Here is a 12,105-nt window from a genome sequence, read left to right on the forward strand (position 1 = left end):
TCGACACGGCGTTCGATTTAAATCGACGAAACTAATGGAAATGGCAATCGTTCCATTTTACTTCCAATTCGGCTAAGCTCGGACGCTTCATTATGGAAACTGTCGGCGAACCGAGCGGACTTCGTCGAATGTAATGGGTATCTCATATTTCTAACCTCTCCTCTATGTGTTTGATTTAAGAAATTTATTCAATCATGTTCTGCGATAGAGACTTTATTTATATATTAGAATTGTGTTAAAATTGTTCGTATTAGAATTGTTGAAATTATAAAGTCTCTGTCCTAGGGCATGATTGAATAAATTTCTTAAATCAAACGTATAGAGGAGAGGGCAGGAATACGAGGCAGATTATTTATATTAGAATTGTTGAAATTATAATCCAAGATTGGTCAATCTGTATTATTGTATTTTTTAGAAGTATAGAATTATTTAAGCCCATTCAAATGATAAAGCTATGACGATCCCAGGAGAATGCTTCTTAAGTCGGCCATTTATTTTATTCCATCGGTTTGAAAGCGCCAGGAGCAAAGCCCATTTTCTTGAATCAATCAATGTAATCTCATGAAAACGGTAGATCCGAACAATCGAACCTCAAGAGGATAATATTAAAAGCTGAATAAGCGACATCGAAATATCAGAGAGCTCATCCTTCAGATTTTTCTCTAATTTCGAAAATAAAATAAGACAGCTTAACAACGCTATTCAACTACCTTGTCCGACATTTTCCGATATCTCGTACAATAGAATACGTTATCTGATCTATACAATATACAACGACGAAGACAACACAGGATACCTTTGAAAGATCCAGGATACATAATAGCCTTATATTAGTAGGTTATATTAATAGGTTGCGACATAATTTAAATACGTAGCGTAATCGATTTCGACGAAAGTCGACAGAATTTCACGAAACTGTTCGAGATGATGTTTACTCGAAAGTTGCAAGTCTTATAGTTTGTTTTTCAATCATTTATTAGGATTGTTATTAGGAGATAACAACATGATAAACATGGCTATGGATAACTTGGGTACCTGCGAGAATATTTGGGTGCCCCTGGGCATATTTGGCCGCCCGTGGGTAGATTGAAAGAACAAATAGGACATTCTGCTGTGTGTAAACGGGCGCCTTCGAATAATTAAAGATGGTGAAAGTTTTTGTAGATTTTTAGAATATGTATAAAATTTTACATTTCCAATATTGGTTCACATAAAAAATTGCAAGAACCAAATTTCAGCATTTTCTGTAGAATTCCGACCAATTGCAATGTTTTAAAAACATTTGTGTGTATTTTAATTATCCGAACCACTAAAAAAATCGAAGTCGTACGGTCCAATATGAACCGAATATGAAATTAAACATTTATTCCAACCTAGAATATTTCCATTCCCTATAATTTTGAAACAATATTTTGAATAATGGTACAGCAATTTTTAGTGGCGCCTCAGAGTCATCATTCGAGTGCTAAGAGTTCTTAAGAGTGACTGTATCTACGGAAAACATTTTTTGAATTTTCAATACAAGCCCACATAAAATGTCCGATGACTATGTGTGTCACTGTAAAACTCAGGATTGCACGAAGGCCCGCCTTCTTACGTTTCCCGGGCCGCGGTTTTTGCTTGGCAGTGCACCACCGCGTAACACAACCCCCTTCCTGCTCCCATGAACGCCTGGGGAACACCCCTTGGGGGTTTGTCAGGGGGATGGACGGCTCTGCGGCCTGGCTGAGCCTGCGCTAACGTTTTACGGCTACGTTACCACGCCACCGCCGCGAGTAAAATCGAAATCCCATTCCCGTTAATTCTCCACGGAATCGAACTCTGCGGTGGCAACACCGGGCATTGCAATGGGATTTCATTGTAACTGCGCCCCAGCGCGCACCAGGGCCAACTTTCCTCGAATTTTTCACGGTCCCGAGGAAACGGGGTAACTAACCCCCCTCCATTTCACCTCCGCGTGTCACCTCTCCTTCCGCAAAGTATGGAAAAGTTCTGCGTAGCCGGCTCTCCTTCACGATCGAAAGCAACGCTCTTTGGTCTCCCTGTTTTCCATGGAAACGCTATAGCCGAACCCTGAAACGACGCCGTGCAAGAACCGGGAACCTCGTGCCGCCGATGGCCGGACGTTTCCCGGTGCAACGTTTGCATTTATTAACGATGGAATTGCGCAACCGCGCGTCGGGAATCCGAATTGTTTGATCATCCTTCGGCAGCCGGATTTTAATGCAGCCGTACCTTCCCGGTGTCAGTTTCTCAGTTTGTCTTTTCGTTTACCCTCGTCCGTTCCTCGTGTTAACCCTTTGCAGTCGGAGCTATATATTTTAACTTGAAAATTAAACATTTCTTCCGTCCTAGAATAATTTCATTGTGTTGTGCTTTTTCATTTTATGGATACGAAATTGATGTAATACCTCATGCCATACTTAAATGTGTAGTAATGATTAGATACCAACATAGTTAGTAATGTAAACAATATTATGAATAATGGTACAGCAATTTTTAGTGGCGACTCTCTCTAAAGAATGAACTATTCTGCCACTCGTGGAACAATTGATCTGAAAAACTTTGTAATTTTTCTTTATTTATCGTGAAATATATACGTACTTCAAATTGTCAATAGAATTCGAAAAAAAGGTCTGTCCTTCCACCCAGCACGAGGTAAAAACATCAGGTGGCGTTTATGAGTCTCTATTGTCCTATACCTCCCTTAAGAAACTTTCTGAAGGACAGACGATGTTTTGCCATATGATTGCCATAAATTCTAGTCTTACAGCGGTCCTTCTCATCTAATTTTTTTTGTTTCTTCAGGAAAATTTTGTCTAAAATCAGTATCGTTCGAACCGCGGTACGGACAACATCTCTAGTGACGTGTCAGTTTGAAGCTTGTGTGTGTTATCTACCAGCAGTGTGGAGTTTATTGACATAACCGTACGTCCCTCAACTTTTGACACTGCCGTATCCTGAAGTCAGCTGTGACACACATTCGGAAGCATCAACTGCATTTGCGGCTGAATAAGTGAGTTCTAATTAAATCTTATTTCTGTTCCTTCTCTTGTTCACTACTTCACCGCGGCACGACACCATCGCTACGCTCAGTAGAACCTGTCGTGAAGCCGGACCCGGCAGGACTTTTACTCAGGGGACCAAAAATTTATACTATTCGACGAAAAAAATGATAAAACTTTAAATTCTAGTGCGCGAATCGAAGTTTCAACGAGTGAAGTTGTTTGTTTTCAAACGCGTTTGACAGCTTAGCCATATTGATTTCCAAATATAATACATTCTTGCAATAGAAGTTAAAGTTTTATCATTTTTTCGTCGAATTTTTTTTGTATAATATTGCATTCAGAAAAGCTGACAATTTTTGGTCCCTGAGTGAAAGTTTAACGTGTAAAGTGTTTATAAAGTGTAATGAGAATTTCGTTTCATATATTTGCAAGACAAAATGCAAAGTCAATCATTAGTCTTCCATATATAATTCTACGGATCGTAGAAAATGAAGGAAAATATTCCTAGAACAGATCGCGATTTTGTCTTACCTTCAAAAAATATGCAACAAGTTCCATTACTCATGGGATCACCTCACATTATCTATTTAATTACCTATTCTCATATCGAAGATTGTTTGAAACATTGTTTGTTTATCCAAAGCATGACATTGAAAAGAAAAATCTCGTCAGACAGAGTTTCATTAATACTAACCCAACTAGCTATGATGAATATTCCCATTTTTATGTACATCAAAATTGAAATTCATGTCCAGGCTATTATCCGCTGTGTGGTAATTGAAAGAAAAGTTTTAACGAGATTACTCTTGTACGATAATGATCGCCGAGGATTTTTTTGTTAGATTAATTTACTGCTTGTCGGGCTGGTGTGGAATTTATTGCGTCATGCGACACTCTGTAAAGCAAAATGTTGTAACTGGATTTCGTTGTGTGGAAAAATGGAGGATCAAGTTGCAACGTAATTCAATATTTGTAAACGGGAAAGCATGATGAAAACGATAAACAGTATAAAAATATTTTACCACATTGGAAACTATATTATTCCTAGTCACTCGATCATGGAAACAGAATTTTAAAAAATTAGACACTGAACTTCAAAGTGAAGGTCAATTTTACAACAAACGTTTGGAAGGGATATACATGTACACTTAATGCTTGAAATTCATCATCAACCTTCAAGATTAAATTTATCTTCATACACACGATCTTCTAAATGAGTTCCAAAAAATTAGTCTGAACATCAAAGTGCAGGTCAATTTTACAACAAACGTTTGCAAGGAATACATATACACCTAATGCTAAAAATTCATCATCCACTTTCGAGGTCAAATTTGTTTCCATTCATACGACCTTGTAAACGAGTTTCAAAAAATTAAACCTTGAACTTCACAGCACCCCTTGCAACGAATGTTCGTCTAGAGAGCATGCACACAGAAGCATTAAACAAAGCCATAACCCACCGTTCCTTTACACAAACAGTGATCATCGGCGGCGCGCGTGCGCGAAAATTTCATAGCGACGGATACGAGCAAGAAACGCGACACGCGAATTTCGTTCACGCCCCAATTTACAGTTGGCAGTGTGCTGCGCGACGATGATAATTAAAGAAAAAAGGCTTCGCGCGAAACCCGATCCATTTTGAAGCGACAGGAGGGATGGAGGGGTTGGGTGGGGTGGTAGTAGAAGGGGAAAGAACGAAACACGAGCGTCACCCCTTTTTTTCGTAGCCCGGGTCCGTTCGGCGATGGCGCGTTGTTCTCCGCTTTTAAATTATTTTTCCGTGTCGTCACAATCGTCACATCTGGCCGCGGAGGCAAGAGAGAACACAGAGTTGCCGCGATATCTCCCCCCTCCTCTTTACCGTCCCACCCGTCTTTCTCTCTCTGGCTCTGTTTTTTGCACCCCCTGGCATGGGGTGGTTTTCGGTTTCGCGACAGGTGGCACGGCCAACGATACGTTGCCCGAATAATTGCATTTTCGAATTGTCGTTTTCCACCCCGCGTCCGCCTATGGCGGAGAGCGTCGTTTCGGCGTTCTTTGTGCCCGACCATGGAGCCCTGCATCGGGAAAGACTAGTTTTCCATCTTTCTCTCGTTTTTCTTTTTTCGTTTAGTTTTGTTTCTTTCGCGTGGAAACTCCTCCCCCGGGGAATCCCGGGAGAGGGATTCAATGGCCAATTTCAATGGACTTGTGAAGGTAAAGATACGTGAAAAGCTACTCTTTCGATGCACGGCCGATACCTCGAAAATTATGCTTTTTTTCAACCCCCTCTGTTGTCGGCCCTCTTGCTTCAACTCCTCGTGACCGTCTCTCTGTCTTCGTTCCGGTTGCACGCGGCCCGAACGATTTGTAGAACATTGCTCGAACATGTTTGCGCGGATCCGCTCGGTTCAAGAGTAACACACTTTTCAATTTATTGGCTGCGCTCTACTTGAAATTTAATAACGTTCCACGCGCTCGTTAGCCCCGGTTGTCATCAATGACTTCGGTTCTTCCAGTCTCGAGCGGCCCGCGTACAATACCACCACCGCATACACTCGTCCACAAAAAAATCGTGTCTGCTGCCGTTAGGATCGCGATACTGCCCGAATTTTCTGCATTCGACCAATCGTCTATCAATATTATCTTTTAGCAGGATTTGTAAGCATCGTTAGAGGGAGGAAGTAATTTCTATTTCGCCCCTGTTGATTGCAATTGATCCAAATTTATTTCTTTGGATATTATATTATTAATACTAGATTTACGAAGGAGTGTTAACCTAGGTTTCTAATATTCTTAATTTGCGATAATTAAGACTGTAAATATGCTTCTCTGAGGAATTGTTTACCAAATTTATATTTCTTTTTAATCTTTCAAATTTATTTCTTTCGAAAAATGGCCAAAAATTTGGATAGACACATTCGCGTTATTTGTAAAGTAAAATATTGGATTGGAACGAAAGTTCGTAACGTTTTTAAATTAAAATTGAAAGCTAAAATTCAGTTACTTATTCATAGAGAGAGAGATTTCTTCAATAACATATTTTCCATTCTGTTCTATTACTTTTTGCCATTTTCGAGGGAACTCCTCGTGTTATTGAATAAACATATGAATAAATACATCAATTTTATCTTCGATTCTTAATTTGAAAACGCTACGAACTTTCTTTCCAACCCAATATTTAAAACGAAGTACAGTGTTAAAGAACAGCTTATTCAGCAAAGTCGTGTATCAAATAAAAATATGCTCTGGTCCTGTGACATTTACATAATTATATTATTTATTTGTAGACTCCGGATGTTTGTGCAAAATAAAAGTTTGTGCAACAATTGCAAGACATATTAGGAGCTAAATATAAATTTATATTTTTCGCTAATAATTTTAATGTAGTGTAATTTTAATACATTAGTACTCGTAAAGTATTTTAATCTCTTAACTGTTTTAAATGGTACCTACTCATTTTTGTCATAAATGCATAAAAGTCTATTTATTTTCAACCCTCGCAACCAGACACGAGCCTAATGTTACTAATACGTCGACAGGTGTCTTCGAAGGATTGAGTATCATGTAATTAATTATTCGTAGAATTTCAACAGACACAAATTCATTTCTACGACATGAACATGCAATCTTTTTGTTCGCGAGTGTATCTCGACGAACACTCACGCTATCCGGTGAAGTTTTCATCACCGAGGAAACCTCATCGATCATTTGACAAAATCATTCCCGTGTTTGAACATTTTGACGTGATTTAGTTGGTAATATTCCGACACGATGCTCTAGTGCTCTCGAAACTCGATTGTCGAAAAATCAACGACAGCCTCCGCGCCGAACGCGCAAAAACGGATCGCATGATGAACTGTCGTTCAGCAGTGTATTGCTGTCTTTATCGAGAGTGCGCGAATGTACCCGGTTTCAAAACGGATTGGAAAACATATCGCAGCGGAGAATTAAAATTCTAATTTGCGCTGTATAAATTTAATGCGAACGGTCGACAGAGCATTTTCGCGGCTTGAAAATCAATATACTGGATCTGTATGTATACTCAGATTGTCCCGGGGGTTCAAAAATAATACTGAAATATCGTGTGACGAATAGTCCATAAATACTTGCTTAAACAGTTTATGGTATTCTAATTCGTGTCTTCGAAATTGTACACAATTTTCTTTTCCCTGCAAATAATTTCTTTAAATAAAAAATGAGACGATGTGCTTACGTCAATGGAACTGTGTTCAAATACTCTGGACGTCAGTTGAAGGTCGATTTATCATTAGCTATAATAATACTGCAGACTTCATGCATTTGTTTCACGAATTAAAGAATATTGTTGTGTATTATTTTCGAAAATTATTGAGCTTGAAAAATCATCTTTATTTTTTATTCCTGGTTCTTGCAATTGACTAGCTGTAACTTTACATTAATCAGAATATGTCACGCCATTAAAAAATAACGATGGTGACATTGAAATATCAGAATCTAACATTCCTTCTTCTCGTACATTTTCTTTCATCGTTAAAAGAATACTTCAGCTAAAAATGTTAAATGCTTGACCCTGTATACAGATGTCCAAAGAGATGAAGTTAAAGAATGATTGATAAAAATACGGAAATTAATTTGGAACGTTTTGAAGTAGTTTCGGTAAGGGTTGGAGCGCCACGAGGACTGAGAGGGATACAGCGCAACGATTATGTGGTAGCAGGTGAAATTCCAGTATTGATAGCAATATCACGAGGCAATTCGAGGTACAAATCGAAAGTCGGGCTCGTTGGCCGTCCGAGATAACCCATTATCGAGCCGGGAACCGGATCGCGGACAAAAGGAGCGACAGAAACGAAGACGACGGGAAAGAAGTGGCGGAATGAAGGTTAATAGCAATTCCGATCGAGGCGTTTCGAGTAACGGGGTAGGAGGAGGGAGACAAAAGGACCGGGAGAGGAGGAAGAGAAGAGATCGTCGTAGGGATCGGATTTCGGTCTTCGTAAAAACCATTGCACCGGACCGAACGGAAGTGGCGTTCGGCCACGGCCATCTCTCGAGCCTTCCGATCGTTGGAGAGGGTTAAAAAGCAATTTTCCTTTCCCGACAGACCCAACAATCGGACTGCAGTTGACCACCGGCCTGGCTAACATCGCCGACACCGACGGCGGCTTCGACAAAGCAATTCCAATTCAATCTGAGCGAACGAACCTGGCCCGTATACGGTGAAAACGAACGCAGTTAGGCCATGCTTTGCGCCTCCGAATGGGAAGCCCAACTGTGCGTGCGAAAAATTTAACGAGACTGATGGACCGACATTCTGCCGGAAACGGATCGCCGAATGGGATAACAAAGGGGATCAACGGCAGATTAAGTACATCGATGCAAATGTTTCGTAACAAACGTTGTTGGGTACACGAAACGTGCTTTTATCGTACTGGTAGATCCTTATGCAGTTCTGAAAGAAATGGATTCGTCAAACGAATGGATATGTCGGTTTTTAAAAACGTCTTAGGATATTTAGCACAGTCTGTTTTAGCCCTTTGCAGTCGGAGCTATTTTAACTCGAAAATTAAGCATTTCTTCCGAAGTATTATAGAATAATTCCAATGTATATAATGTTTGTTCATTTTATGTTTTATGTTCATTTTATGGACATTTTGTATTTTAAACATGAACAAAGGTGTCGGCGACACTATCAAATATCTATTTTGCATTAAAGTGTTTATTTCAGTGAAAAGAAAATTATTTATGTTGGAGTCGTATAGAGTTCCATGTAACCAGCTATGTCATGTGTAGTAATTGATTAGATAACAACATATTGAATAATGTAAACAATATTGTGAATAATGGTCAAACTTTCACTTTATATGTAAGTACTGTAAAACTGAAATTCATGAATGTCTTAAAAGTGCTTCGGATGGATATAACTAATTTTGATATATTATAGTACAATCTTGTACCCAAAATTGATTGTATTAATAGATTTCATCAAAACCAAGTGTGAAAATCAAGTATGAAGATCAAGTAATAAAATCATGTATTAAAATCAAGTACTATTAAGATCGTTAACATGTTTTTTAAAGGCACAAACGCAGACAGTTCTACTTACGAGCGCATCAGAAAGCTCCGAAAAAACTAAAGGAGCGCAGAACAAACAAAAGCGTACGAGGGAAGGGATGCGCAGCCTCTGTGATCTAGCTGAGACGGGAACCGCGGACCTTTAAATACCAAAATTCACGTTGGTTTCGCGCGCATGAAAAACCGGCTTCTGAAAAGGCTCCGCAGAATGTCACGGAATTTCCAACGCGCGAATCCATTTTCGCCGGCGTGCATTAAGCCCCGACGTGGATTGTTCGATACGGCGCACAGAGACGAGCCTGTGTATCCAGAGTGAAAGAAAGCCCGTGGAAAAAAAATCGGGCCACGCATCGTTTCTCCACAATGGATCGCTTAGCGATCCGGTGAGATGGAGAAAGAGAGCGATGGTTATACAGGGTGTCCCGGTATTGGCGACGTAACCGGAGGTGACCGGAACATTAGAAAAATTAAAGACTACTGTTGCACTATTTTCTAAAATTATTAAACCGGGAGAAGTCATTTTTCTTTTTTATTCCTATAATTATATTGCAAGGCTGGGGGGACGTTAGGAAAATTGAAGACTAGTGCTGCACTATTTTCTGAAAATATTAAACGGGAGAAATCGTTTCTATTTTTTATTCCTATAATTATATTGCAAGACTGGGGGGACGTTAGAAAAATAAAGATTATTGTTGCACTATTTTTTAAAATTATTAAACGGGAGAAGCATGAGAAAATATAACCATCGAACGTGAAGGCCTCTTTATCGCAATAACCGCATCACTGGAGCAAATATGTTTTTCCGTGCGTACATTTTCTTTCATTATTGAAAACGACGGGGGAATTTCGAGTAAAAATGTTAGATGAAAAAATCGGACCAGGATGGATCGTTCAGCGATCGAAAGAGAGTCGTCAGCTGTCGCGATGATGCAGACGACGTTTCCACCGACGTGATTGACAGTTTTATAGGGAACAGCGAAGACCGTTTTCGGATTTACGGACAGGACCCTGTTTCAGTGTGAGCCAGGATAGGGTGGGGTCATCGTTACGCGACGTTTGATGCTAATCGAAGCGTGATGCTGCGACAGAAGGCGGTTTCGGGACGTTGCCGATGTTCGTCCGCTCAAATGGAAGAAGAACTGGTATGCCGCTCGGCAAAATCACTGTGAAAGCTCCCTGTCACCCAGCTTCGAGCTCTGAGCAATGATTTATATTCTCATTGCAACCCTTCGGGTAGCCCGCAATTGTGCATGGTTATGAGGAAATGATACTAGGGTTGGCAATTCTAGATTCGATCTAATTTATAATACGTAGTCTATTGTTATCGCTGATGTAAAGCTGTAAATGGGTTTCTACTCCATGATTCAGAGATAAATCGGGCTCGTAATCGATTAATACTGTTACGAGATCCGATACGTGGTAGTTCGAGCACTGATCTAAATTCGATCGCACTGCCTTAGATCGTGGCTCGATGCTTCAATTCTTTATTGAATCTGACTTATGGGAAATATTTCAATTTAACAAATCTTTATGCCTTAAACGAAAGTATTGGATTATGGGTATATAAAACCACACTCTCTTTATGAGAAAGACAATAAGTTTATTAAAACGATACTAAAGGCATGTTGAGAGACACAATGTATATATTTATACAGGTCAAGAGTCTATTCAATCGATCCTTCCTTGTAAAGAAATAATAGATTAGTTTTGTTCTTGATTTACGAGATAAATTCCAACAGAAACTGAAGTCAATAGCTACGAATATTATTCAATTCGATATTCAACGAAATAATACAGTTTGGGAATTCAGTTGGAAATTTTTGTCGTCTTCCGTTGCCTTTTTCTTTTACCAAATATAGCATTTTAAATATAGTTTATACCAACATGTCCATGACCAACTGTCACAGTGCAGTGAAAGAGTTATTCGTCGAATACAGAAGAAAATGAAAAGTTTCTGAACTCGGACGAATTAACACGTTGAACGCCATTATCAAGCAAAGTACAAACAAAGTGAAACTTGTGTCAAACGCGAAAAACTCGCGTGGCAGTCAACGCGTCAATTCCTCATCCGCATCCGCAGTTGAAAGGTTAAATGACTTGGACCACTCACCTCGCAGTTCGAGTGACTGATGTTGCTCAGATTCAGCCTGAACACCTTGTCCCTGTAACAGAAAGAAAAGCTCGTGAGGTTTCGCGTTGCAAGGCGTGTGTGCGGCAACAATTCGCATTAAACGCGGGGGTATGGCCGAAAGCTGCGAGATGTAAATTTTCATTCCGTACGTCTGGGAGATGCATTACTCCGTCTGACTCGACCCTGCCTTATCTACCCACCGGTTATGTATGGTTCTGTACGAGCGTGGCACTTTGCTTACGGCGTTCTGGGTCCCGGGAACTGCCAGCAAGCGCCATGGAATTTCTATGAGCGTCGAAGGGGAAGAGGATCTTTATCCCTCCCCCCGCTCCGCGCTACAGCTGGTTCCCGGATCTCTTTCCCGACGAGGAACGCGCGGACTTTCCTCGTTTCCGTGCCGCCTGTCTGCTTTTATTAGGAAATCTCCCACTTCGAGGGACGAGCCTCTCGCGCGTTCCGGATTATCCATCGAATCAAGTCTACCGGCTGGTTCAGAAAAGGCGAGCGAAAATGTTCGTTAAACAAAGTGCTCCTTGTTCGAAGATTGCGAAACGGAACTGTCAATGCATCTGACAGTGTAACCTACTCCAATCCAGTGTGTTAACAATCAAGTGTCAATTTGGGTCTTCGCTGTGTTCGATTTTGACGCAGCGTGGCCCAAACGTGGCGCCAAGGGCCTGTGTCCCTAAGAGTAATTTATTTCCTTTATGTCCCTAAGAGTTTCTTTAATTTCGCCTATGGGCGGTGCCCTAATTAAGAAACCTCCTACTCTGTTATTAGCTAAGGCCCTGCTTTCCGATATTTGGTGGAGGGAACTTTTCATTCCGACGAGGTTTCCTTGTTCGTGGACCTTCGACGGAAGGTCAGTCGCATCTTATAGTCTCAGTGAAGCAAGTTCACTCCTTTTATCAAAGTTATTGTGTGCCGAAC

The 12,105-nt window shown here is 40.4% G+C and overlaps 1 protein-coding gene across 3 annotated transcripts in view; it reads right to left on the reverse strand.

Annotated features, from left to right (window-relative positions):
* Positions 1–12,105, reverse strand: part of Sema2a (Semaphorin 2a) — a 712,886-nt gene that overhangs the window by 60,798 nt on the left and 639,983 nt on the right. For all 3 annotated transcript variants that reach the window (XM_076432556.1, XM_076432557.1, XM_076432555.1), the window contains one exon: positions 11,155–11,206. In XM_076432556.1, coding sequence (XP_076288671.1) covers positions 11,155–11,206 — 52 coding nt within the window. The remainder of the gene's footprint in view (positions 1–11,154; positions 11,207–12,105) is intronic.

Source organism: Lasioglossum baleicum, chromosome 10, assembly GCF_051020765.1.
Source record: "Lasioglossum baleicum chromosome 10, iyLasBale1, whole genome shotgun sequence".
In the NCBI taxonomy this organism is placed as follows: domain Eukaryota; kingdom Metazoa; phylum Arthropoda; class Insecta; order Hymenoptera; family Halictidae; genus Lasioglossum; species Lasioglossum baleicum.